This window comes from Geotrypetes seraphini, chromosome 2 (assembly GCF_902459505.1).
Source record: "Geotrypetes seraphini chromosome 2, aGeoSer1.1, whole genome shotgun sequence".
Taxonomy (NCBI): Eukaryota; Metazoa; Chordata; class Amphibia; order Gymnophiona; family Dermophiidae; genus Geotrypetes; species Geotrypetes seraphini.
In genome coordinates, this window is record NC_047085.1 from 139,317,578 (window position 1) to 139,345,443 (window position 27,866).

The window sequence follows — 27,866 nt, forward strand, 5'->3', positions numbered from 1 at the left end:
AGTTATGTGGGTGTCAGTCAATATTCAGTGCTGGCACCTGCATGTTTATGCAGACATAGGGCTGGATTCACTAAATAGAAGATTAGATTAGGATGGGGTGATAGTTGGAAGGGCAGGTAGGGTCTAGTGAAGATTTTATGAGCAGTGCTGTAATTACAGCATGTTTGAAGGCATCAAGGACAGTTGCAGTGGACAGTAATAGGTTGGGAAGGATTACAGTGGGAGAAAAAGTGCTGAGCAAATGGGTGGGAATTGAATCAGAGGAGTAGGTAGTGAGTTTGGAGGAGGAAAGAAAATGTGCAGTTTCCTCTTCAGTGATTTCAGGAGAGGAAGAAAAGGCAGCAGGGGTTGACAGAGTGGGCTGGGGGAGGAAGAGGTGGAAGTTAATCTTGTGAACTTTTGTCATAGAAGGATTCAGCCATAGTCTGGGAGGAAAGTGATGGAGGGATCAGGGACCAGAGAGAAGAAAACTGAGACTAGGGAGGGGATGGAGGAGAATCAGAGAGCCTCTGCTTTTTTTGTGTGTGTGAGTGTGTTTCCCAGGTAATATTCAGCCAGGGCTTGCATAACTGTCTTGACACTGACCTGAATGAGGATAAAAACACGAATGTGTTGAGCTACATTGCTCTCTAGCACCATTTGGTGGTTGTATGTACTGTAGCACTGCTTGAGGAGGCTGGGAATAATTTAAAGTGCTTTTTGCTGGCACAACGTTTCCAGTGTTTTAATTTCCAGTTCAGATGCCTTGGCATTTGAGTAACCCAGTGAAAAAAAATTTAATACTTTTGCTCCAGAATTTATTTTAGATTTAGCTCCAAGTGTCTGCCAAGAGATGGCTTTGGTCTTTGGTTTTATTATGTGACTGTGTCTCTTGAATAATAATAATACAGTCAAACCTCGGTTTGCAAGTAACCCGGTTTGCGAGTGTTTTGCAAGACGAGCAAAACATTCTCGCAAATCTTGTCTCACAAACCGAGTGTTGACTCGATTTGCAAGCACCCCCCGATAACCGGCATCGCTCCCCCCCCCCCCAGCTCACAAAGGCCCCCCACGCAAACCGGCGAGAGGGAGAACTAGACGGCCTTGAGCATGCACAGATGCATGCTCAAAGCCCAGCAAGAGGCAGGAACTTCTTCAAGCGGCACCGGCACGTCCTGTGGGCTGTGTGCCGGTGCCATACAGGGGGTAAGTTTGAAGTTGTTCGGGCATGTGGGGTGCCGGTTCATGCGGGGGGGAGCGATGCCAGTTCTCAGGGGGGAGGGTGGAGCAGCGCCGCTGGCCTCGGGGGGGGGGGGGGTGGGGGTGGGAACGTATCAAGCAAGTTCCTATGGGGAAACTCGCTTTGATATATGAGTATTTTGGTTTACGAGCATGCTTCTGGAACGAATTATGCTCGTAAACCAAGGTTCCACTGTAATAACTTTATTCTTTTATACTGCCATAACCAAAAGTTCTAGGCGGTTTACACTAAAAAGAACTGGACAATCAGCGAAATACAATAATATAGTAAAAAATACAAATATTTGTACTTGAATATTTATTTCCACTTGCTAGCTTCTAACATCTCCTCACAAATTGGATTTGGATTCCCACTCATATGTATGTGTCTTACCTTTACAGCTATTCCTGGCTTTCTGTCTTCCATCCTGATGTGTGTGCCCCCCCCCCCCCTTTGGATTTACTAGGGAAAAATGAAACTAAAGTACCAAAGCATCTCTGGATGGTATTTTGAAAAACAGGACTAGACCAAAATTTCCAGCAAACTTGGGAATGAAGTTGGCAAATATGTGTGGTGCATGTCTTCATCTTGTCTCGGCACCCTTATCCCAGGAAGGCAAGGGCACATAAGCACTGATTGCTGAGGCATCAGGAGAATCTCGGAGAGGGTGAGATCCAGAAGGCCTTGACCATGCGCAGATGCTCAAAGCTCAGCAGCAGACCTGCGGCAGGCACTTTTATCACTGGCGGTGCAGGGGTAAGGACAGGGCCAGTCGGGGAGGGGGGGAAGAGGCGATAGAAGCGCCGGTGGCCTCAGGGGGAGCAATACTGTTGGTTCCCGTGGTCAGGTCGGGTCGGTGGGGGCTCGCAAATCGAGTCAATGCTCGGTTTACGAGTCAAAAGTTTGCTGAGTGTTTTGCTCGTCTTGCAAAACACTCGCAAACCGGGTTACTCGTAAACCGAGGTTTGACTGTAGTTATTAGTGCGTTCTATGCAGTATTTTATGATTTACCAATTGTATTGCACTATCAAAGTTTGAAAATCAATAAAGATTTAAACACATAGAATCTAATTGCTAATGTAATAACTGATCCAAATCTTATTGTAAGCGACAATGATTCCTTGTTGAAAATTGCAGGATATAAGAAACTATATGCTATGGTATCTTGAAAACCTGACTGGCTGGGGTTCCTCCAGGACAGGTTTAAGAACCCCTGTTCTAAGATACTGTTTTAGAGGAAGTTAAGTCTACCATTTTAACCAGGCTTACCATATATACTCAAATATAAACCAAGATTTTTGGGCCCAAAAATGGGGTTCTTGATTTATATTCGAGCTTCCTTTAGATGATGGTGCTTTTTTTTCCTACCCTCCTGGTGACTAACAATGCTATTTTCTACCTCTTCAGATGCCTGGCACTGCTCTCCCCCCCCACCCCCACCCCCGATGACCGGCAATGCTATCCCCACTAATGACCATTGCTATCTCCTCCTCCCCCTCTTGATGACCAGCACTCCTATTGTCACCCCCCCCCCCCCAATGACTGGCACTCCAATCTCCCCCCTCATTGATCGTCACTCCTATCTTCCGCTACCCACTCCCCCCCCCCCTTAGACCAATATCACACTTAAAGTCATGATGCTCTGAAGGGCCTTGAGCATCTCTGTGCATGCTCAAGGCCTGCTGGCTCCTACCCTCTCTGAGATTCTTGAAGGGAGTCCAGCAAGCCTCAAACCGCCTAGAAGTCGCAAGATTATGGCGGTATAGAAGAATAAAGTTATTATTATTATTGAACATGCACAGATGCTCAAGGCCCTTCAGCCCGGCACAGAGTGCTGGCGTCAGCTTCAGAGCATTGGAACTGTAAGTGCGATGTCGGTCTGGGGCAGGGAGGAGCGGGTAGTGGAGGATAGGAGTGCCGGTCTACCTCCCTCTGAAGCAACTTACTCTTTCCACTTGCGTGGACTGCAGAAAAGAAACGGTGCAGGGGAGGCCGTGGGCAGCAAGAGGAAGGAGATGGTGGGAATGGTAAGAGATGGAGCATGAATGGAGGGAAGGAGAAGAGAGGGAATGGATGTGACACATGGATAGAGGGAAGGGGAAGAGTTGTAAAGATAGATTTGAGATGGAGGCAGAAAAATGGAAGAAACCTGAATATGAAAATCAGTGCCAAAGAAGGATGTAGCACAAAAAGTGAAGGAGAGGAAAGAAACAGCAAATGCATAAGGAGGCCTTGGAAACAGAGTTAAGAGCAGAGATGGAACAAGATGACCAGAAAAATAAAATCACCAGATAACAAAGGTAGGAAAATAGTTTTTAATTTCAATTTAGTGATTGAAATATGGCAACTTTGAAAATTTACATCTGTTTTTATATTTTGAACTGTTCAGGAAGAAATGCATTTCTTTGTTTCTCTTGTGGTGTACTGTGTGCAGAGTCTGGCATATTAGGATTTTGTTTGTGTACAATGGAATTTTTAGTTTGTGGGTTTGTATTTGAAAAGGATTTTTTAATCTTCTGTTTTCTGCATGTGTAACTGAGGCCAAGTGTTCTGGTGGGGATGACAAATGACACTCACATACCCAAATTTCTAACCTCGGTTTATATTCGAGTCAGCTTTTTTCCTCATTTTTGGGGGGGAAGTTACCTCGGTTTATATTTGAGTATATACAGTATCCAAGTTCAGTCAGATTTACAAGATATTCCAGATGAATATGCATGAGAAAAATTTGCATCCAGTTAAGGCAGTAGGTAATCAAATCTCTCTCATGCATATTCATTAGGGATATCCTGAAAATCTGGCCTGTTTGCAGTTTTCATGGACTGAACTTGGACTGTTCTGGTTTTCACAGACTTTTTAATCTACTGTCTATTGCAGGGGTGTCCAATGTTGGTCCTCGAGGGCCGCAATCCAGTCGGGTTTTCAGGATTTCCCCAATGAATTTGCATGAGATCTATTAGCATACAATGAAAGCAGTGCATGCAAATAGACCTCATGTATATTCATTGGGGAAATCCTGAAAATCCGACTGGACTGCGGCCGTCGAGGACCGACATTGGACACCCCTGGTCTATTGTGTCATGTTCAAAAGTCTGATTCCATGGTTCTCAGCCCAGTCCTCAGAACACACCTAGCCATTCAGATTTTCAGGATACCCACAATGAATATGGATGAGAGAGATTTGCAAACAAAGGAGGTACTGCATGCAAATTTAATCCTTCCCTGGGTGTGAATATTGTGACAGGGAAGCTCCTGTCGCAGTTAAAAAGACTGCTAGCCCAGTCAAAAGTGCAGCCCTCAAACCTGCAAGTTCTGAAATAAAGCCTGTACACCCTGCTAAAAGCCCTAATTTAGCACAGCCAGAAAGAAGGGAGAAAAGGCAGGTGAGGTCACAGCCAGGAATTCAGGCAGGGAGGGCACAGAAACCACAATCTATCCCCTATTACTCCTTTCCCAGAGCTAGGGATAAACCCGAAACCAATATAGAAGGGGGTGGAGTTAGCTATCAAGCTCTGCAGTCACCTAAGCCTCAAATAGGAAGATTTGGGGGAGATCAGGAAAAGACAGCTGGCCCTGATTGGGGAAGCCAGGCAGCACACAGGGAGGGCAGTTTCCAAACGTCTCTTATCCCCCAGAAAAGAGGTTTTCCACGAAGCCAGCCAGCAAGGACAGAAAGCCTGACTCCAGAGAGGTACAATAGCTTTCCAATTGAGCCTTGGGGTGAAGGGCTGGAAGATAGTTATGTTGAGGAGGAAAACTACTTAGGGAAATTCCCAAACACTCAGAGTGGGGGAGGGGTGGTAAAGTCTGAAGTGGAGGACTTAATGGAAGTCTCCAGTCCCTGCAATAGTGAGTGGGGAAGGTGACCAAGAAGAATGTGTGCTGGAGGAAGACGTGGACCTATGAATGAGCAGTGTGAAGCTGTTTTCTTCCTCCCAGTAATGAGTCCAAGCTGCCTACAAGAAGCCTGAGCTAGAGGAAGGCTGCATGTACTGCCAAGGCAGCAGTGCCAAATTAAAACAAGATTTCTATAAACCTCAATTCACCCAGGTCTCAAAAGACTAAAGCAGGACACTAGAGGAGCATATTGGTAGGGCCTGAAGACCTGGGTAAAGGGAGGCTTGCTCCACACAGCCTGCACAGCCGGGCTGTGAGAGTCCTTAGAAGGGACGAGGTGATAGAGAAAGCAGGGCAAATGTTTTTTTTTCTCTCTGCCTGAGAAGTATTTGAGCGATAGGCTGGCACCTGTAGTGCTTCGCCAGTGCTGGCAAGAACTGGAATGAATGTAAGCCAGCAGCCCTAAGGAGGGTGACCTAGGGCAGTGGTTCCCAACCCTGTCCTGGAGGACCCCCAGGCCAGTCGGGTTTTTAGGATAGCCCTAATAAATATGCATGAGAGAGATCTGAATATAATGGAGGTGCCAGGCATGCAAATCTGCTCCATCCATATTCATTAGGGCTAGCCTGAACAGGGTTGGGAACCACTGACCTAGGGAACCTGGGAGAAACTGAAAGGTTGATGTGGATTTGAATTTATATATTTTTTTTCCTCACTGACAAGGACTGTCCAGTGCATGAACTAAAGCCCAGAGAAAGGGTTTGGACTTAAGCAGAAGAAATGGCATAAGTGATACCTGGGAGAAATAATTGTTCATTTTGGAATTTGGTTTTTTTTTTTCTTTCTTGTGCTTTAATAAACCTGGTAGAGTTTTGGTTCTGAAATCCGGTGTCCGGGATTTTCTTCCACCCACCATATAAAAGACGCACAAATAAATCTTGCCTGCGGTCTGAGCCGGGTTTGCCCACTTACCTGGGTCCTGGCCTGGCCACAATATGGATGAGATAAAGCACAGGCTACCTCCTTACTCTGCTTCTTTGAGGGCCACCAACATGTCAGGTTTTTAGGAAGTTGTAGGTATTCAAGACTCTCATGCATATTCATTAGGGATATCCTGAAAATCTGGTCCATTATTGGCCCTAGAACTGGGTGTTAAGACCATGGTCATAAGCAAATTAGGCTTGTATTTAGCTTGGGTAGGTTAGAAGGGATTCAGTCAGATATATTCAAGGTTGGTCCTGCCCAGAAACTTACAGGAATTTGTTAATGTGGCCTTTCACTATGGCTGCAATAACTCTCTGGAGACATATTGGTGTAGCACAGGGATCTTAAAGTCCCTCCTTGAGGGCCGTAATCCAGTCGGGTTTTCAGGATTTCCCCAATGAATATGCATTGAAAGCAGTGCATGTACATAGATCTCATGCATATTCATTGAGGAAATCCTGAAAACCCGACTGGATTGCGGCCCTCAAGGAGGGACTTTGAGACCCCTGGCGTAGCATCATTAACAAACACCAGTCATTGGCCCTCTTCTCTTGGTGTCTTTAGGTTCCTATTGGCTCAATGGAATCCTCCACCCTTATGTAAACTCACAGACTAAAATACTGTACACAGAAAGCAGTAAGCAGCCAGACAGGTGCTGGAAGTTAAATGCTTGGGAGAGTGCTTGCAGGGGTCTAGGGATAGAAAGGGAGCAAGAATGTTTGATTGTGTAACCCCTCCACACTAATATGATATAATTAGATGTTGAGGCTTAAGTACAGGTGCTCATTTGTTTTAAATATATTACAATGTGGAGACTTGCCTAGGGCCTAAACATTAATGCCACTGCACTTAAAAGTAGTGCATTGAAACTTTATTTGCTGGACAAGGTTATGTAGCACACTGAGTTATCAGACCCTGTTTGCCAAAGAAACACCTACTGAGGGCCCTGTAGCCACATATTTAGGCTCAACTGGTTTAGAAGTAAATGCCCAGATAAATCAATTCTCTTGGCTTTATGAAGCTTTTATGCTTATCATCTTGGTAACCCCATCATCGTTCTTCCTCCCCAAAGAGCAGTCAGAAATCTGAATACCAGACCCAACCTGCTGCATGCAGGCCGAAAACTAAAAGAAACTACAAATGGACTACAGGAAGTTAAAAACAAAATTAACACATTTATTTGATCTCAAAATATTTAGCACATTAACAAACCCAAGGGTTTTACTGCAGTTTAAAGGGCTTTCCATTGCATTTTTGCTGGAGATAAACAACAAGCCTGCTTTCTCGCTACAGACAGAAAGGAGGGGAATGGTCTAACATCGCTGAGTACCCTCCTTCCTTGCCCTTGTCTGGCACATTAAGCCTTCCTCTTCAGGGGAAGGGCAGCATGTGCAGTCTGAAAGGAGGCTGCATCAGCATTTGAGTGATGGCATGCAACACACCCTCTTTACAGTACCACCACCACTTTACAACCTCAAGAAACACTTTGCTCTGCAATCGACTACCTCAAGCAGCCATAACATTTTAGGAAGGTGGTTCAAAATAAGTCTTTTTTTTTTTTTTTTTTTTTTTTTTTAGTTAATGTTCACACAGTCTTTTATCTTAGAAGCCAAAAGTCAGGTCTGCGCACAGCTCAGAGGAGCAGCAGAACAAAGTGATCGTGATCAGTGAATACACCCAGCTTATATTCATCGACATGCAAGATTTACCAAGTGTACATAAATAGCTCTTCATATACAAATATACAGTCAGAGTTAAAAGACAGGACATCTGCTTAAGCCGACTGCACCATGAAGCCCTGAAATTTTGTGGAGGTGCACAGGTTTTTCATTTATCGTCATATTCTGCAAACAGCCAACAAAGGAATTGTGGATGGGAAGCCAGGGTATCTTCATGCCTGCTGTAATTTAAAACACAAGAGGTTTTGAAAAAATGGTGTTTTAGTTTGGCAGTTGCAGGAACAGGATTCAAAACTGCTGCGGTTAAAGTATTTTTGGCATGCTGCAAGAGGCTGACTGACCAAGATGAAGGGACTGGAGCTGTGCATGCTCAGGTGTTACAGCACTTTTCAATGCACATCTCCATGTCATTCAAGAACTTGGCAAGCTCAAAGGCGTTTTCTTTTATCAGAAACTGCAGTGAGGTGGGAAGGTATGATAAATGTCTTTAAAATTATCAGTGAGTGGACTAGACCAGTGGTTCCCAACCCTGTCCTGGAGGACCACCAGGCCAGTCGGGTTTTCAGAATAGCTCTAATGAATATGCATGGAGCAGATTTGCATTCCTGGCACCTCCATTATATGCAGATCTCTCTCATGCATATTCATTAGGGCTATCCTGAAAACCCGACTGGCCTGGTGGACCTCCAGCAGAGGGTTGGGAACCACTGGACTAGATCGATATAAATCAATTGTTTACTCTTTCCAAAAGTTCAAAAACTATGGCCCCGATTCAATAAAATCAGCGATCATCGCTAAATCTGTTTTCACAGGTTTAGCGACGATCGCTGCTAACCAACCCGATTCACAAAATGGCCCACTGCATGTTTTCCCCCTTGATCGCCCATTTTCCGATCTGGCCATGCAAATTTGTAAAACCCCATGCAAAATAGTCAAGTGATTGATTCAGTAACATTTGCTTGGCTATTTTGCATCAGATTTTACGATTCATTGTTTTGGCCAATCAGGAACTTCCTTAGGCTCCTCCCTAAAGAAATCCCCGATTGGCTCAGATGCCTCAGGACCCTCCCAAGGGAGGAGCCTGAGGTGCCTGAGACAATCAGGGCCTTAGGCCTCTCCCTGTGCATCACATGATGCACCGGGAAGGGGCCTAAGGCCTGCATTACGCAGGAGGAGGCCGGAGGAGGGTCTGACTGGGCACCCCTCCTGCTCCCAACTTAAAAGTACAGGGGGGCGATGACATGGAGGGGGTTGGGCCCGATGGCAGGGAGTATACCTCCTGCTGTTTTTTTTCGGGAGGAGGGAGGTATTTGCGGGCAGGAGGGAGTGAGCATCCCTCCTGCCATTTAGTGTTTGTTTGTTTTTTCTTCGTGGAGCGGGCAGGCAACTTTGAGAGGCAGGAGTGCATGGGCATCCCTCCTGCCTTTTTCTTCGGGGTGGAGGGGGTAGGGCCTTATTGCAAGAGGGAGTGGGCATCCCTACTGCCATCTTTTGGGGGTTCGGGTGGGTCGCTGCAATTGTCGGGGGAGGGGGGCATGCAATTGTTGTCAGGTCGTCGGGGAGGGCCGTTGACAGTGGTGGGGGATTTTTTTTTTTTCTTTTTTTGGGGGGACAGATATTTTGCGTGTGTAATACACGCAAAATATCAGTGCCATAAAAAAAAAGAAAACAAACAAACCGGCAGAAGCCCTGACATCAGTGACAGGAGGCTGTTTCTCCTGTCAGGGCTCTGCACCGACTCAATTGCTCACTTAGTGGTTGAGTTTGTGAGTTTGCATGCAAATGATTTGCACCTCCGTGCAAATCATTTGCATGCAAACTTGATAGTGAATCAATCGCTGTTTGAAAATCAGCCTGAGAATTGGCCAACAGCAATTGAGTCACTGTCTTTAGTGGATCTGGACCTATGGGGCATGCAATGGAGTTACTAAGAAGTCCATTTAACACAAAGTGCAATTAAGCTCTGGAATTTGTTGCCAGAGAAGGTAGTAAAGCAATTAACTTACAGGGTTTAAAAAAGGTTTGTAATAAGCTCCTAAAAGTAAAGTTCATAAACTATTATTATGATGGACTTGGGAAAATGCACTGCTTATTCTTAGGCTAAGCCGCATTTTACTCTTTTGAGATTGTCAGATACTTGGGACCTGGATTGGGCATTGTTGAAAACAGGATACTGTGCTTTGATGAATCTTTGGTCTGTCTCAGTATGGCAATGTTTATGTATTTATGAGTTAATTTCATTGCCAAATACAAACAAGAAACAGTGCTGAAAATGATGAATTGTTCTACCATCTATCTTTTTTCATACAGAAGGCAAATCAAGGCTAGGATTTAGCTAGTAATGTTCTGGTAGGATCTTGCATACACGATTCACATAATACACTTAAGAGCGGTGGCGTAGTAAAGGTGGAGGAGGGGGAGGGCGGACCACCGCAGCCGCTGTCTCGATGGAAGCGCTGGCAGTTCTCTGCCCCCACCCCACCACTCCATGCTCGTGCCGTCCCTACCCACCCCCGTACCTCTGTAGATCTTTGCCAGTGCGAACAACTTCTCCTGCCTGTTGCTCTCACCAGCCTGGTTCCCCTCTGAATCACTTCCGGGTCACCGTGGCTAGGAAGTGATGTCAGAGGGAAACCCAACGCTGGCGTGAGCAGCATGCTGGAGAAGCCACTCGTGCTGGCAAAGATTTACAGAGGTACGTGGGGGGAAGGGAGAGTAGGCGTGGAAGGTGTGAGGGGGAGTGGAGGGTGTGGGGGAGGGGCACCACTGCCCCAGGCACCTCCTACCCTCGCTACGCCACTAACTAGGAGTCTTCACTGCTATGTACCCCAGCTACTTAAGAGCAGTAAATTCCAGCATTACCCATTCAGACATAACTACTTGACATGCATAATCGTCACAACAAAAAGTCACTGGTTGTTTTACTGTGTGCTAGAAATATGAAAGTAAAAGGGCCTGATATTTAGCCTGTGGGAGGCAGCCCAGCTGCCTCCCATGGGGCACGGCAATCTCAAATATTCAATGTTTGGGGCTGGCTATGGCTTCGGCAATGAATATCCAGGACAAAGGTCAGCGGCTCACACTTAGGCAGCCAACTCAATTTTCATTGGCTGGCTGGCTAAGGCAAAATGGCTAAAGATAGTCAAGTTTATCTGGCTGCATGCCTTAGTCAGCCAGCTGATAAATTTTGATGGGGATAGCTATTTTGTGTGACTTAGCCACTCACTGAACTAGCCGGGATTCAACGTGAGATAAACAGATACCTTCTACTGAATATCGGGAGGCAGGGGGGGGAGGGGGAGTGTCTGTGGCAGTAGATACTTCCAGTGTCTAACAATATAAAAAGCAGCACCAAGAACAATAGCACCAACTTTTGCTAAAACTCTTTTTTTATGTTACATCAATCATTGGTCTTCTACTACTAGTTTAGATCTGCTGAGCCTGCCTGCTGATTGGCCAGCGCTAAACTTATATTCTTCCAATAAGGAAAGAGGAGTGAAGCATGTGAGCTGGTAATGAGTCCCTGTCATTTATTAGTGTAGACTGGATTAGAAACTGGGGTCTTAATCCATAAAAGATCTTCCTCATCTGAAAGTTGCTTGCTCTGTCTTCCTATTGATGGTGGCGTGACAGAGACAAATGTTGTAGCCCCTAGTAGGTATTTTGTGAGCTCAATGGCTCTTTGTTCTGTGGGTGCTCCACTGGATGAAGGCCCAAATTTAACCACAGGTAATGCAGGGCAAACAACTCTGGTGCCAAGTTTTGATGACTTAGACCTGCTGTTGCTGTCTTCTGCTGCCACTGGCTACTAAAAAAGGAGCAGAAGCAGTAACAAGTTTCTAAAGACTCAACATGAGGCCTTAGAGCTGGTACATATTCTCAGGCTTTGAAGAAGCCCTGCCCCCTTGTATAGAGTTCTCCTGAAAACAGGAAACCCATACGGAGGAAATTTGATGCTGAGCTTTTTGGCCTCTTATAACTGGTAGCAGCAGATCCAGAGGTGAGAGGAAGGTGTGGACACAAATATTGGGGTGTAGGACCTCTGTGATTTCTGGAGGAAAGTGAATGTCTTCCTCCCTCCCACCACACACCCATTAGTGATTTCTGGAGAAATAATATGACCTTGGCATGCTTTTTTTTTAGGGGGGGAGGGGCAAAGCATCTTCCCACACAGTGCTCTTGGGCATCCAAATTTTAAATCTAGCCCTAAGTAGGTAAATGGTCTAAGACTGGATAGTGCTAAAGTTACAGTGCCTTAGAACATAACATACAGAAATGTTGAGGCTGAAATGGAAACAAAAATGAATGGTTTACTTAAGGGCTCATTTTCAAACAATAAAGATGTCCAAAAGATGGCATAAACCGGCACTTGAACATCTTACTAGTCAAAACATCCAAGTGGGCATTTTCAAAACTGACTTTCTACAACTGTTTCTGGTCATTTTGTCTCCAGTGTGTCTAAATCTTAAGGGGCGAGTTTTGGTGGGCTTAGCACTTGGACATTTTACAGTGATGATGAAATATTTTACAAAACATCCAGGCCACAATTTGGATGTTTTGGGCTAGACCTGTTTTTAAAATGAATAAGGGCCAAAAAGGTACCCAAACTGACCATATAACCACTGCAGGGTTGAAAATATGGCCCCCACAAACTACACCAGTTTTGGGAGAGTTTTGGAGGGCTTACCATATAATGTACAGGGGTTATGGTGCCCTTAATATGAAGTTCACAGCAATGCCACCTAGGGTGCCCAACTGCTCTGCTGGCATGTCTGTGTGGCCAGTCCATTAAAAATGCTGGCCATCCTCCTACATGTAAAAGGCTTGTTTTGGACTTTTTCTACTAACAGCAAAAAGAATTAGACATCTAGTTGGAGCATTTTCAGAAAAAAACAAAAAGATAGATGCCTAACTGGACAAAAGGTCAAGCTGGGCCATTAAAAAAAACAAAAAAACAAAGGTGTTATGGGGTTCAAAAATGAACATTTTCTCCACCCAATTTTTGGATGTTTTTCTCAAAATGTCCAAAGTCAGACTTAGATATCCTATTGAAAATGCCTCTCCACATCTACCTACCAACAAAACTCCCAATATTACATTGGGAGAATTTTGTTGGTACATTGTTCATTTATTTTTCCCCTCCTCCCCTTCCTCTTTAGTTGTTATATTACATGGTTCACTTAAACTAACACAAAATTAAACCTCATTGGAACACTTCATAACTCAATAAAAATACAGTGGGGTCAACCCTCAGTCCTTTGACTAGCCAACGTGTGGCCAAGTATTGGGCATTTGTTGTTCCTTCAAATAGGCTCCAACCACCAATATAGCCTGTTCCCATGAATCAGATCACAGCTGTGTGAAAGGACTGGAGTGCCTCCCTTTGAGTTCTAGAAAATCTAAAGCAACAGCTCTGTGGCTGGAGGTACAATTGCCTACCTGGGATTCCTCCCAAAAAGAGAGGAACTCTGACGCTAGTGGAGAATGGGGCTGGTGGTCCAACGGCGTGGTTGCGCTCTGTGTCTACATCTAGCTGAACCAAATTCTGCCTCCGGAATACTGTAAAACATTGGCAAAATATTTAGAGAGCTCATGCTCCTTTCAGATATCTGAAATTCATTGTATGCATTAATATGGAGCAGTGGTAATGTCATTATTTGTGGCAATAGCAGTTTCTCCTCTTTTGCAAGGCATCTTTCTTCTTCCTCTTCTGATCACCACTACTACAACATCATAAATAGACCTCCATTGCCTGTTCTCAACTCATACAGTGCCTGCTTTTAGGAGACATTAATTGACATTTGGAGAATGAAAATGATAATGCAGCAAGATATTTAAAATCATTCTTATACTCTCTAGGCCAGGGGTGTCCAACCTTTTGGCTTCCCTGGGCCGCATTGGCCCCAAAAAATGTTTCTGGGGGCCGCACAAGTGCGCAAACGCTGCAGCAAGACAGAGGAGGGAGCCGGCAAGACAGTAAACACCCGGGGGTAGCAGAGGAAAACACTGCATCGCCCTTGACCGGGGCTGCACAAAATACTTCATGGAGCCGCAGGTTGGACACCCCTGTCTAGGCTATAAATTACCCAGATTTTTTTTCCAATTCTTTATTCTTTTCAAAACTTACAATAAGTGTTACAGTAAATACAACATTTTATACTCAAATATCACACTTAAAATTCTATTAATAACCATATCAGAATTTATCCCCTCTCCCCCCTAATCAGTCACAGTTTCCAACATCTAAATTATCTATCATGACTCCCATATCTATATACCAAAATTCGTTATCATACCAAACCTCCCTCCTCCTCTTTCCCGGATGTGAATTTTTAAAAGGGAAAAAATTATACTTAGACATGAACATAAGAACATAAGAATTGCCGCTGCTGGGTCAGACCAGTGGTCCATCATGCCCAGCAGTCCGCTCACGCGGCGGCCCTCTGGTCAAAGACCAGCACCCTAACCGAGACTAGCCCTACCAGCGCCCATTCTTGTTCAGCAGGAACTTGTCTAACTTTGTCTTGAATCCCTGGAGGGTATTTTCCCCTATAACAGCCTCCGGAAGAGCGTTCTAGCTTTCTACCACTCTCTGGGTGAAGAAGAACTTCTTTACATTTATATGTAATCTATCCCCTTTCAACTTTAGAGAGTGCTCTCTCGTTCTCCCTACCTTGGAGAGGGTGAACAACCTGTCCTTATCTACTAAGTCTATCCACTTCAATACCTTGAATGTTTCGATCATGTCCCCTCTCAATCTCCTCTGTTCGAGGGAGAAGAGACCCAGTTTCTCTAATCTTTCACTGTACGGCAGCTCCTCCAACCCCTTAACATCTTAGTCGCTCTTCTCTGGACCCTTTCGAATAGTACTGTGTCCTTCTTCATTTACAGCAACCAGTGCTGGACACAGTACTTCAGGTGAGGGCACACCATGGCCCGGTACAGCGACATGATAACCTTCTCCGATCTGTTTATGATCCCCTTCTTTATCATTCCTAGCATTCTGTTCGCCCTTTTTGCTGCTGCCGCACATTGCGCGGACGGCTTCATCGACTTGTCAATCAGAACTCCCAAGTCCCTTTCCTGGGAGGTCTCTCCAAATACCGCCCCGGACATCCTGTATTCGTGCATGAGATTTTTGTTACCGACATGCATCATTTTACACTTATCCACGTTGAACCTCATCTGCCATGTCAATGCCCATTCCTCGAGCCTGATTATGTCACATTGCAGATATTCACAATCCCCCTGCATCTTCACTTCTCTGAATAACTTCGTATTGTCCACAAATTTAATCACCTCGCTCGTCGTACCTATGTCCAGATCGTTTATAAAGATGTTAAAGAGCACAGTTCCAAGCACCGAGCCCTGCGGCACCCCACTGTTGACGCTCTTCCAGTCCGAGTATTGTCCATTTACCCCCACTCTCTGTTTCCTATGCTCCAGCCAGTTTTTAATCCACGTATTTCACCCTCGATTCCATGGCTCGCAATTTTCCGAAATAGTCATTCAAACGCCTTCTGAAACTCCAGATATACAATGTCGACCAGATTGCCCTTGTCTAGCTATCTGTTTACTCCCTCAAAGAAGTGCAGCAAGTTCGTCAAACACGATCTGCCTTTGCTAAAACCGTGCTGACTGGTCCTCATCAGCCTGTGTCCGTCAAGGTGATCAATGATGCTGTCCTTTATCAGTGACTCTACCATCTTTCCCGGTACCGAGGTCAGACTCACAGGTCTGAAGATTCCCGGATCTCCCCTCGAACCTTTCTTGAAGATCGGCATAACATTCGCCACCTTCCAGTCTTCCAGAATCTTTCCCGATTTGATCGACAGATTGGCTATTAGTTGAAGCAGTTCTGCTATGGTCCCTTTCAGTTCCTTGATGATCCTCGGATGGATGCCATCCTGTCCCAGGGATTTATCGTTCTTAAGCCTATCAATCTGCCTACACACCTCCCAAATCTCCTGAAATTTCCTTTTTGAGTGGCTAATATTCTTTCCATTTTATACATATGACATAAGGAATTTCACCAAAAACCATAGTTAAGCCTCTTCCAATTTTTCCAATTGCTCGTAATTTGTTGTATGGCAACCCCTGTCATAATAAGTAGAAGCCTGTTGTTCTTAGATGATATTTGGATTTTAGCCCTCATTGACATGACAAATAACACAGTATCATAGGACAATGCCACTGGATTTTCCAACCAACAATTTATTTGGTCCCATATTGATTTTCAAAAAGCTAAAATAAATGGACAATAGAATAATAAATGATCTAAAGTACCTGCTTCGAGATGACAATGCCAACATCTATTCGACTTGGAGCTATCCAACTTTTGTAAACGAATTGGGGTCCAGAATGCTTTATGTAACAGAAAAAACCATGTTTGTCTCATAGATGCTGACATCTCCATCCTTCAAGTACAAATTCGTGGCCATTGAGATGCAAAAATTTGGTGCTTAATCTCAATACTCTAAATGTCCCTAAGACCTGTTTTTGGTTTCTTATTTATAAATCCAGCTATCAATTTATACCACTGTGCGGCTTGGTGTCCCAGGAAGTCCATCTGAAAGCATAAGAACTCCAAACTATATTGATTATAAAGATTTTTCCATTCAGGGAACCCCACCTGAATGGCCTGCTTGAGTTGCAACCATCTAAAACAGTGTTTTTCAACCTTTTTACACTCTTGGACCGGCAGAAATAAAAGAATTATTTTGTGGACCGGCAAATACTAGGACTAAAATTTAAAAACCCCGTTTCCACCCCATCTCCGCGAGCTCAGTCACCTCAGTAACTATAGAAAAATAGACAAATATAATGTAAAATATAGACAGCAGATATAAATTCTCAAAACTGACACGTTTTGATCACTAAATTGAAAATAAAATCATTTTTCCTACCTTTGTTGTCTGGTGATTTCATGAGTCTCTGGTTGCGTTTCCTTCTGTCTGTATATCCTTTCTTTCATTTCTTTCTTTCTGCATTCAGGCCCAAGAATTGTCCCTTTCTATTCCCTCCTTCTTTCCTTCCTATGTCCTTAGTGCCCCCAGTGCCTCCTTCCCATATCTTTAGTGCCCCCAGTGCCTCCTTCCCATGTCCTTAGTGCCCCTTCCTGTCTTTAGTGCCCCAGTGCCTCCTTCCCCAAGTCCTTAGTGACCCTGCCTATATCTTTAGTGCCCCCAGTGCCTCCTTTCCATGTCTTTAGTGCCCCCAGTGCCTCCTTCCCATGTCCTTAGTGCCCCCAGTGCTTCCTTCCCATGCCTTTAGTGCCCCCAGTGCCTCCTTTTCATGTCCTTAGTGCCCCTTCCTATGTCTTTAGTGCCCCCAGTGCCTCCTTCCCATGTCTTTAGTGCCCCCAGTGCTTCCTTCCCATGTCCTTAGTGCCCCTTCCTTTCTTTAGTGCCTCCATCCCATGTCCTTAGTGCCCCCAGGGCATCCTTCCCATGTCTTTAGTGCACCCAGTGCCTCCTTCCTATGTCCCTCTAACTGCTTTCCACACTTTGTCCCACCCCCCACCCCCACCCCCGAAGCCAGCCTGCCTGCCTGTCTACCTCTCTCCCTCCCTCCCTGTCCAAAGCCAGCCTGCTTGCCTGCCTACCTCCTTCCCTCCCTGCCATGCAAAAAAAAAAAAAAAAAAAGCCTCCTTCCTTCCTTTCCCCAGGTCGGCTGCTATCTTACCGCCTTGCTGCTGGTACTGCTAAAACCGACACAAAGTCTTTTTTCCGACGTCAATTCTGATGTCGGAGAGGACATTCTGGGCCAGCCAGGCAGCGATTGGCTGGCCCAGAACGTTCTCTCCGACGTCAGAATTGACGTCGAAAAGAAGACTTCCTGTCGGCTTTAGCAGCAGCAGCAGGGCAGTAAGATAGCAGCCAACCTGGGGAAAGGAAGGAGGGAGGCTTTTTTTTTTTTTTGCGTGCAACAGGTAGGGACAGGAAATGATCTCTTGTAACTTTGTCCAGAGCACAGCTTCAGGACACTGTCCCGAAGCTGTGTGTGGTGACAACGGGACAGGAGGTCTGAAATGAGACCTATGGTCACCTTAATCTTGCCGGCCCTGCGCAGACCGGCAGAAATTTCCTGCGGACCGGCACCGGTTGAAGAACAGTGATCTAAAACTTTGTGATTTATTTTGACCAAATTTATGTTGCAACTGTGAAAAGTCAAGCAACTTACCATTATCAATTACCCAGATTTGAGAAAACACACCACTTAGATTTGGTAAAAAAAAATGCTTCATTATGCTTGTAAACTTACCCCCTCTTCTATGAAACTGCGAAAGCAATTTCTAGCGCAGAGAGCCACGCTGAATGGTCTGCACTGCTCCCGACACACATAGGAACTCTGTGAGCATCGGGAGCAGCACGGGCCATTCAGCGCGGCTCCCTGCGCTAAAAATCTGCTAGCGCAGTTTAATAGAAGAGGCCCTTAGACGAGTTAGATCATACTTTGATGACAAATCATTTAGACTATTGGTTCAGTCTTTTTTCCTGAGTACTCTGGACTATTGCAATATTGTTCATCTGGAAGTCAAGTCCAAAAACCTGGCTCGACTTCGACTGATACAGCATGCAGCAATTTGTCTGATTTTTAAACTAAAAAAATCAGACCACATGACACAGGGAAGCTAGAGTGCAGTTCAAGTTCGGGTGCCTGTGTTACAAAGTAATATCTGGTACAGCTCCAGCCTATTTAGATGATCAATTTATTTTTTTCCATCATAGACGTTCTACTCGGATAGCTTTCCTTTTTAATTTTCCATCGGCCAAAGGTTGTCGCTATAAAAGATATCATAATCGACTACTGTCATTTCGAGAAACTACTTGGGATACTGATTTTCGTCAATTATTCTTTACATCTACATCATATCAAAATTTTAGGACACTATGAAAACTTTTTTTATTTAGCAAAAAGTTTTGAAAGACTGAAAACGTATTTCATTTTGTAGCATTATTTTACTTTTCTTAAACCCTATAGATCTGAAGGGTAATGCGGTATGCAAATGTTATGCTTTATTATATTATGTTATGCCACAGCATATTTGCATATATCTGTTTTGTTTTTTACTGAAATCATGAAAATTTGTTTATAAATTTTCTGTTTAGCGAATATGACATTAACTCACGACTACTACTATTTATAATTTCTATAGCGTTGAAAGGCATTCGCAAGTGCTTACATGCAACATATAATACAAGGTCCCTGCTCAGAAGAGCTTACAATCTAATTAGGAAAGATAGGGGTTTGGGAGTTTCTTGCAGAAAGAATGATAAGATGGACATAGTTATCTTACGGTGGGAGTTAGGAGTTGAAAACAACCTCGAAAAAGTGTGCTTTTAGCTTGGCTTTGAATACTGCTAGAGACGGAGCTTGACGTATTGACTCAAGCAGTCTGCTCCAGGCATATGGTGCAGCAAGATAGAATGGACAGTCTGGAGTTGACAGTGTTAGGAGGAAGGTACAGACAAAAGGGACTTACCCGATGAACAGGCTTCTTGGGGGAGGTGAGCATAGGGGGAGATAAGCGAGGAGAGATATCGAGGGGCTGCAAAGTGAATGCATTTGTAAGTCAGTAAGAAGAGTTTGAACTGTATTTGGAAATGAATGGGGAGTCAATGAAGTGACTTGAGGAGAGGGGTGATGTGAGCATCGTAACTCTGGTAGAATATAAATCATACAACAGAATTTTGAACAGATTGCAGGGGAGAGAGATGGTTGAGTGGAAGATCTGAGAGGAGAAAGTTGCAGTAATCTAGGCGAGAGGTGATGAGAGTGTGGATAAGGGGTTTAGCAGTGCGCTCCGAAAGGAGAGGTTGGATTTTGGTAACATTATAGAGGAAAAAGCGACAGGCTCATTTGGGAGTAATTATACAACATACTTATTCTAATGCTTCTATACATAAAAGGCCTGGCTAATCTCAGCATCTGCGATATTTTAAAGAGTGCCAGAAATTTTCTATTCTAGTTTTCATCCCATTGGCTTATTTTCTGTGCAAATAATTCAAATGGGTTCCAAAAATAGTATAAAATACACAACTTCAAAAAATCAGTCATACACAGTTGCATATATTTATATATGAAGCATATTATATTCTTGAAGTATATACAGTATCTCGAGGAAGAAGCTATGCTTCTCATTAAGGGATGAGTTTTAAAGCCAAGGATTGTGAAATACATGAATAGCTTCCATAATTGCAATTGATAGCCAAACAATAGTTTCAAATTAGAGCTCATATTGGAGATTTGAAATATTTTTTATCCATCTCTATAGCCCAGCCAAAATGTCTTTTTATTGTTACAGAAATATAACATTTATGAGAATGTCCCTATATCCGGCAAAACCACTATTCATTATCTTACAGAGAGTGTGGTTCAGAGAATGTTATTTGTGTTCAAACTGATGGCTGTGGCCCAGAATAACTTAATCCAAAAACAGTTCAATAGACTAGAAGACCAGTTATTTCAGAGGTTGCTAGCATCTTATTATAAGTTTTAAAAATGTTTGGTACAATGAAATGTTGCTACTATTTCCATTTTTGCCAGGTACTTGTGACCTGGATTAGCTACCGTGGAACCAGGATATTGGGCTAGATGGACCATTGGTCTGACCCAGTATGGCTTTTCTTACGTCCTTATGTTTTTATGTAATGGCTGAATATCAATTTTTACTGTCTCAACTAAAGCCATTTAAATCAGAGAAACTTGCAACGTAAAATATCATCCCTGTTTCTTTGTAGGTCATAAGTTGAGTTTTTTTTTCCCTTGTAATATCTAATTCGGGCCCTTGTTTACTAACTTGTGTTAATACATATTAATAAGACTTAAAGAACATTAAGGGGTATGTTTAACGAATGTAGAGTTTGTGCCCAATGTCTGCCTTTCATTGAACTGCATAGGGCAAAAACTGCACGAGCCAACTAATGCAAGAATTGTTAACTGCAACCAGTGGGTTGCAGAATAAGAGAATTTTCTTTTAGGTATCAATATTCAACAGATTTGCTGTGTCAATTTTGGAGTTACCCCAGACAAAAATCCTGTTGTTTTAAAATCCCTACCCCGATCCACTGGCTGGTCACATTTTTTTCTGACCAACTGGTTACCCAGATATAAAAAGAGATGGGTTTTGAGGCTTTCCAGGATCACAGTTAGAGTTTAGCCAGGTCTAAATTTATCTGAATAATCTTAACTCAGCCGTGGAAGATATGAAAGAGTCTTTGTTAGGCTCCTTCCAACAAGAACTTGTGGCCCTCCCTGATGACGATAAACGAAACTCAGCTTGAGTTAGAGGTGATTGATTAAGGAGTCACTGAATGAATGAGTTTAACAACAAGATCTGTATATATTTTTGGACTATGAATCATGAACACTTTGGATTATAAATCACGAGAACTTTTTGTGTTGAAGTTTTGCCACATCGGATCCAGACCCAATTTGAATACTATACTGTATACTGCCCTATGAGCGGAATTGACTGAGTCAGATAAGTACAAAAACTACTTTGGCCAATTGCTTGTTTGCTAAAATGCCTATGTAAGATCATATTAAGAAAAGCCATATAATTTCCCAATTTGGAGTATGCAGTGTTAATAGGAAAGGGGGGATATATAGTTATATTATTGGTCTTAATCAATATTTTTTGATTATAACACATGTATGATATGCTTGATTTATATTACTGGTGAAAAGGGAGGGTGGGGGAAGGGTTTAATTTATGTTTTTAAGATGACAATAGATAAGAATTTCAAGTGATGTGTATGATTTAATTGGTGTAATATTGTTCACTTGATGTAAGATGAAAAAATGAATAAAAAATTGGAAAAAAAAAGAAAAGCCATATAGAAGAAAATCTGGTTAGGGAAAAGGGAACATGATGGTGCCATGAATGTTCCTTTAAATCATGGTCTTAATATCTTCATATATGGCTGTGGTGAAGGTGTACTGAGCACATCAATTTTAAACAAAAATACTATTTCGATCTAGTGGACCATTCCCTACTTCTCCAGATTCTAGACGCAATAGGAATCTCAGGTAAAGTGCACAACTGGTTCCAAGGCTTCCTTAAAACAAGAACATATAGAGTCAAGTCAAAAGAAATACTATCAGAACCATGGTCTAACCCCTGCGGAGTGCCACAAGGCTCTCCCCTCTCTCCCACACTTTTCAACCTATTCATTGCTTCCCTAGGCAGCACCCTAGATGCCCTAAACATAACATCATTCAGCTATGCGGACGACATAACCATCCTCCTTCCATTCGACATCCAAGACCCCATCTCCACAGGACGCCTGAAAACTACAATGGAAACAGTAGAAAAATGGATGACAAATCATAAGTTGAAGCTGAACACGGACAAAACTAAATTCCTACTACTAGAGAAGGACAAAAAACCATCCCTAACAGAACTGGAAGTAAACTCAATCAAATACCCAATACAGAGTTCCCTCAAAATCCTGGGAATACAACTAGACAGATGCTGCACTATGCAAACACAAATCCATAAAATCATCCAAAAAGCATTCTTCACAATGCGAAATCTGAGAAAAATAAGAAAATTCTTTAATAAAGACCAATTCAGAATCATTGTCCAATCCCTCGTGCTAAGTATGGTAGACTACTGCAACAGCCTTTACCTACCTTGCCCAATCAACACAATAAAAAAACTACAGACCGTCCAGAACACAGCCCTCAGACTCATATACTCACTCAGCAAATACGACCACATTACCAAAGCATACACAGAATCTCACTGGCTACCAATAAAAGCAAGAATACAATTCAAACTCTACTGTCTCCTATTCAAAGTAACCCACGGAGCGGCACCCAGCTACCTAAACAACCGCTTTCACTACTATCTATTATCCAGAAGAAGGAGAACACAGAACATTTTCACCTACCCTCCTCTCAATGGTACTCGACGTAAGAAACTTTATGATAACCTACTAGGGACACAGGCAGCTAATATTGACTCCGACATCTCAAAATTACTGATCGAAATTACAGACATAAAAGAGTTCCGAAAAGAAATAAAAACACTACTGTTCAAAAAATATCTCCCATCAATCTAAACCGCCATCTAATGAGTTACCAACCAATTCCTTTGGGAATAGAATCTCTTTATCCAACCCAAACTAAACACCCCTACTGTCCATATCATCAACATTAATTAACCAACATCATGCAATCATCAAAACAATAAATACACCTCCACATATAGGCATATGATGCTACTCTCCATCCGAAGAAACTTGACTCATCTCATGTAACATCTTTTATAATCTAGAATATATTGTAATTCTTATTCTCCACCAGTTGTAAATTGACTCAGTTGCTATGTAACATCTCCTGTTATATTGAATGTACTGTAATTCTTCACTATTACCTGTAATTAACACTTCTCCTGTAATGTAATTCTACGGGAAATGCCCAGATATCTTCCTTATTGTAATCCGTGGCTACGTTATATCTGCTGCGATATTGAATGTATTGTAACTCTTCACTGTTACTTGTAATCTACTCTTCTCCTGTAATGTAATTCTACTGGAAATGTCCAGATATCATCTTTATTGTAATCCGCCTAGAACCGCAAGGCACAGGCGGAATAGAAATCCCTAATGTAATGTAATGTATTTTAATCAGTGATTGAAATTATATAACAAAGTGTATTTAAGTATTAAAATAGGGCATTTTTAGTGAGGTATATATTATATGAATGTCAGGTATTGTGCTGTTTCCCATAAATAGTATTACTAATCTTAATTCAGCACCAGCCTTTAGATATGTAAGTGCCAATTGATATCCAGCTACCAAGTTGGCCAGTTTAATAAGGGCATTTAATATATCTGATAACACTATAGAAATAATTAATAGTAGTAGTAACAGGATAGTCCTTGATTTGAACTTACATCTCAAAGAAGTGCAATATTTGTAGTCCACAATTCTATCCACTGAAAATGAATGCTGCAGGATAGGATTATCTGTAATCCAGGATCTAGTCCACAGGGCTGCTACTAAAATGGTCAGTGATCTGATACATAAAGTGTATGAGGACAAATTTAAAGATCTTCCCTATTATATTTTCCTTTTGTAATAAATTGTAGTTCTTCCCTTTTCTCCCAATGTTTTCATGTCATAAGTATGTTTGTTTTGTTGGTCTATGTTTAATTATTTCATATGTTCGTCTCCTATCTATTTTAAAATTACTATGTACAACGCTTTGTACCCCTGGAGAAGCGTTTAATCAAAATTCAAATAAACTATGAAACTATATACTTGGAATAAAGCTAGGAGAGAAATATATGACACAAATGTTTAAATAAATCTGTGGCATAAATGTGCAGTGGGTGAGTCTCTTTCAAAACGCAGCAGCCAGATTAATAATGGGAACATCGAAATATGATCATATTTCACTCTATCTCCAAAAACTACATTGGTTGCCAGTTGTTTTCAGAATTCAGTATAAAGTAATAATTATTTGTCATCAATTCTTGTATGGTATTATACCTGAATTATTAAAAGTAAGATGACTAATTATTTGCCAAATAGATCTCTGCGTTCTGAAAACTCAGTTTTACTAAAAGCAAATGTTAATCCAAAATATGTTGAGACCAGCACAATGGCTTTCTGTTGTGCAGGGGTTATACTGTGGAATTCACTTGTGAGTCAATTATGAAGATGTTGTGATAAGGGCAACTTCAGGAAAGTACTTAAAATGCAGTTATTCGTAAATGCATTTTTTTTAGATATTGATTCTCCATGCATGCTGATTTTTGGAAAACGTTTTATGACTTTGTATAAGCCTTTTCTGGCTCTCCTTTCTTCACTGCTGACTTTCTGAGGATTATTTGTTCATGTTTGTTTTTATTTGTTTTATAGAATTATGTATGTAAAATTATGTAAATTGTTTAGGTTTAAACGGTATTTAAAATTTTTTAAATAAATAAATGAAAAGGAGGCACTGGATTGCGGGGGCATAGGATAAAGGTTTAAAGGGACAGACTCAGGAGTAACCTAAGGAAATACCTGTGGTATAAAATTCTCATGTTCTTGTTATGGCTGGTGGGGATCCTTTGGCGGCAAGAACACCTCCCTTTCCTATTTGCAGCAGCTATTGGTACTGTGTACACGTTCAGGTATTTAATGGAATGCGCTCCTGAGAGAGGTGGTGGAGAGGAAAACGGTGACAGAGTTCAAAAAAGTGTGGGATGAACACAGAGGATCTAGAATCAGAAAATAATAGTAAATATTGAAGAACTAAGCCCAGTACTGGGCAGACCTGCATGGTCTGTGTCTGTATATGGCCGTTTAGTTGAGGATGGGCTGGGGAGGGCTTCAATGGCTGGGATGGTGTAGATGGGCTGGAGTGAGCTTTGACGGAGACTTCAGTAGTTAGAACTTAAGCACAGTACCGGGCAGAGCTTTGGATTCTTGCCCAGAAGAAAAAAAAAATTTTAATTGAATCAGGTTGGGCAGACTAGATGGACCATTCGGGTCTTTATCTGCCATCATCTACTATGTTACTATTTTAATGTTTTGAGCTGGTGCTGGGAGGGGTGGATGGGGAATGTGGAGACTATATGTGCATACCCAGTTTTCTTGTGGCCCATTCAAAACTTGAGGTCTGGTTATGCCTCTGGGAAATTTGACTTCATGAAGTTTCAAGTTTATTTTATTTCATATACCACTTATAAAGCCTAAGCAGTTTCCATTTAAAAAAAACCCCATGTACAATAAAAACTTAATATGGGGAACATACATTGTATTTTGAAACAACTACGAAGGACAAACAAGCATGACACATGAGACATGACACAGTAGGAGAGGAGGGGTATGGATACATATTAAAATAAAAAGGAGCAGACATAAATGGAATGTGGTAGGGAATAGAAGGGAAAAGACGGAAATGGAGAAAAGAGAGAGCAGGAGAGTGAACAAACAATGGAGAGAAGAACTGTTAATTGCAAAGATTCGGATGAGGGTGGTCTAATTTAAGTTCCAAAGGCATCTTTAAAAAGAAAGGTTTTAAGACCCGATTTAAATTTTGGAAGACAGCTTTCATGCCTAAGGTTGGTGGGAAGGGCATTCCACATTGTTGGTGCAACAACTGCAAAAACTGTTTTCCTTGTAGTGTCGTACGCTATTTGTCGTATAGATGGAACAGCAAGAAGATTTTGATGAGTAGATCTAAAAGTTCTGGCCGTAGTATATGGTATTAAAAGTTTGTTGATAAATGCAGGTGAGTGGTTCATTTGGACCTCTGTGTTACAGGCAGCCAGTGGGCATCTTTTAAAATGTGTGTCACATGGTCAAATTTTATGGCTTTATAAATGATTTTCCTTGCTGTATTTTTAATCATTTGGATCCATCAGATCTCTTTTTGGGTGGTGAATTAGTGGAATGGCCTCCTGGTGGAGGCAGTGGATACAAAGATTTTACTGTGGTTCAAGCATTGATATTGACTAGATTGGACTATTGTAATATGCTTTACCTAGGTTTGACAAAGATGAAATGTAAGGCATTGCAACACTTGATGAACTCTGCTGCAATGTTAATTGCCGGTATACCAAAGATAGCGCACATTACTCCTGTGTTAAAACAACTACACTCGCTTCCAGTTCAGCAACAAATTTCTTACAAAGTACTTTCAACTGTGCACCAGATTATCTTTCCCTTTGTGTTTCGAAGTCTTTGGAAAATCTATCAACCAAGTAGAAAGTTGAGAGCTGAGGGAGGGATGAAACTGATTTCTGAGAAAGATAGAGTTCATTATGCAAGATCGAGAGCGTATGTTTTCTATAGTTGGGGTAAAGCTTTCAAACTCTCTCCTTGGAACTTTGAGACTTTGTATTGATCGTTTGAACTTTAAGAAAATGTTGAAAACACAATTTGTGGACGCTTTCCTTGTGACAAGAGGTGAGAGGACATTGATTTTGTTACAGCTATCTAGTAATATTAAGATTGAGTGAGACAATTAAGATTGAGTGAGACGTAAAGAAAGAGAGAACTACGAGTCTGATATTGTAATTTTTTTTTTTTTCATTATTCATCCGTTTTAATTTATTAGGTCGGTCAATGCACTTGAGGTTATTTAGAAAGACAGAGCACTTTAGCCTTAGCAAATGCACTTATTCCTATATTGTAATTTTGATAATACCATATTACTGAAAAATGTATAGTCTTAGAGTCCTTTTATCAAGGTGCGGTAGGGGTTTAACGCGCGGAATACCGTGCATTAAACCGCCTGACGCGCTAGTCGCTAACGCCTCCATTGGCCAGGTGTTAGTTTTTTGGCTTGCCGCGGGGGTTAGCGCGTGATGAAATATCTGACGTGCTAACCCCGCTAGCGCGGCTTGATAAAAGTGTTATGGCTATAGCTATATGACAATGTGAGAGAAAAAGTAAAGGAAGAACTTGACTTTGTGGCTGCAATATAGTACTATATTAGTTCTATGAAATGTTAATTCCTACTGTAATAGCCGTAATCTGTGATATATGCTGTCTGTTTTAATATTATGTATGTTTTTTATGGAAACTGCTTAGATTTAAGCGGTCTATAAATTATAAAAACAAATAAATGGTAAAATTATGGTCTTACCTGTTAATTTTCTTTCCTTTAGAAGCAGCAGATGAATCCAGAGACTAGTGGGTATAGCTCACATCGACCAGCAGGTGGAGATAGAGAACTGATTAACAGTTGGCCTTAAAGCCTGGTGTTCCTTCTGTTGATTCAGTTATGCACTTTGCCCAAGCATCCCGAAAGGATAATGAGCAGCCACAAAACTCCATTCCAGTAGAAAATGTGTTTTTCTCTTCTTATTATTATATATTTTTTTTTTTTCAGCAATGAAAGAATACACTTACCAACCATAGCCCCCAACTAAACCAATCAACCAAACACCCTACACACAGACAGTGCACTTGGGGAGGGGCTCTGGATTCATCTGCTGCTTCTAAAGGAAAGAAAATTAACAGGTAAGACCATAATTTTACCTTCCATAGCAAAGCAGCAGATGAATCCAGAGACTAGTGGGATGTAGCAAAGCAAACTCAAACTGGGTGGGACGCCAATGCCGCCTCTGTCAGCACTGCAGCGCCAAAACTCGCCTCTGAACGGGCCGCTACATCTAACCGATAATGCTTTGAAA

General features: G+C 42.3%; 1 protein-coding gene across 1 annotated transcript in view; it reads right to left on the reverse strand.

Annotated features, from left to right (window-relative positions):
• Positions 1–7,195: 7,195 nt before the first annotated feature.
• The window catches only part of LAMA3 (laminin subunit alpha 3), a 509,154-nt gene continuing 488,483 nt past the window's right edge, over positions 7,196–27,866 (reverse strand). The window contains exons 77-78 of the mRNA XM_033933874.1: positions 13,159–13,278; positions 7,196–7,940 (exon numbers count right to left, since the gene is read on the reverse strand). Of these exons, the coding sequence (XP_033789765.1) occupies positions 7,795–7,940; positions 13,159–13,278 (266 nt within the window). The 3' untranslated portion in view covers positions 7,196–7,794. The remainder of the gene's footprint in view (positions 7,941–13,158; positions 13,279–27,866) is intronic.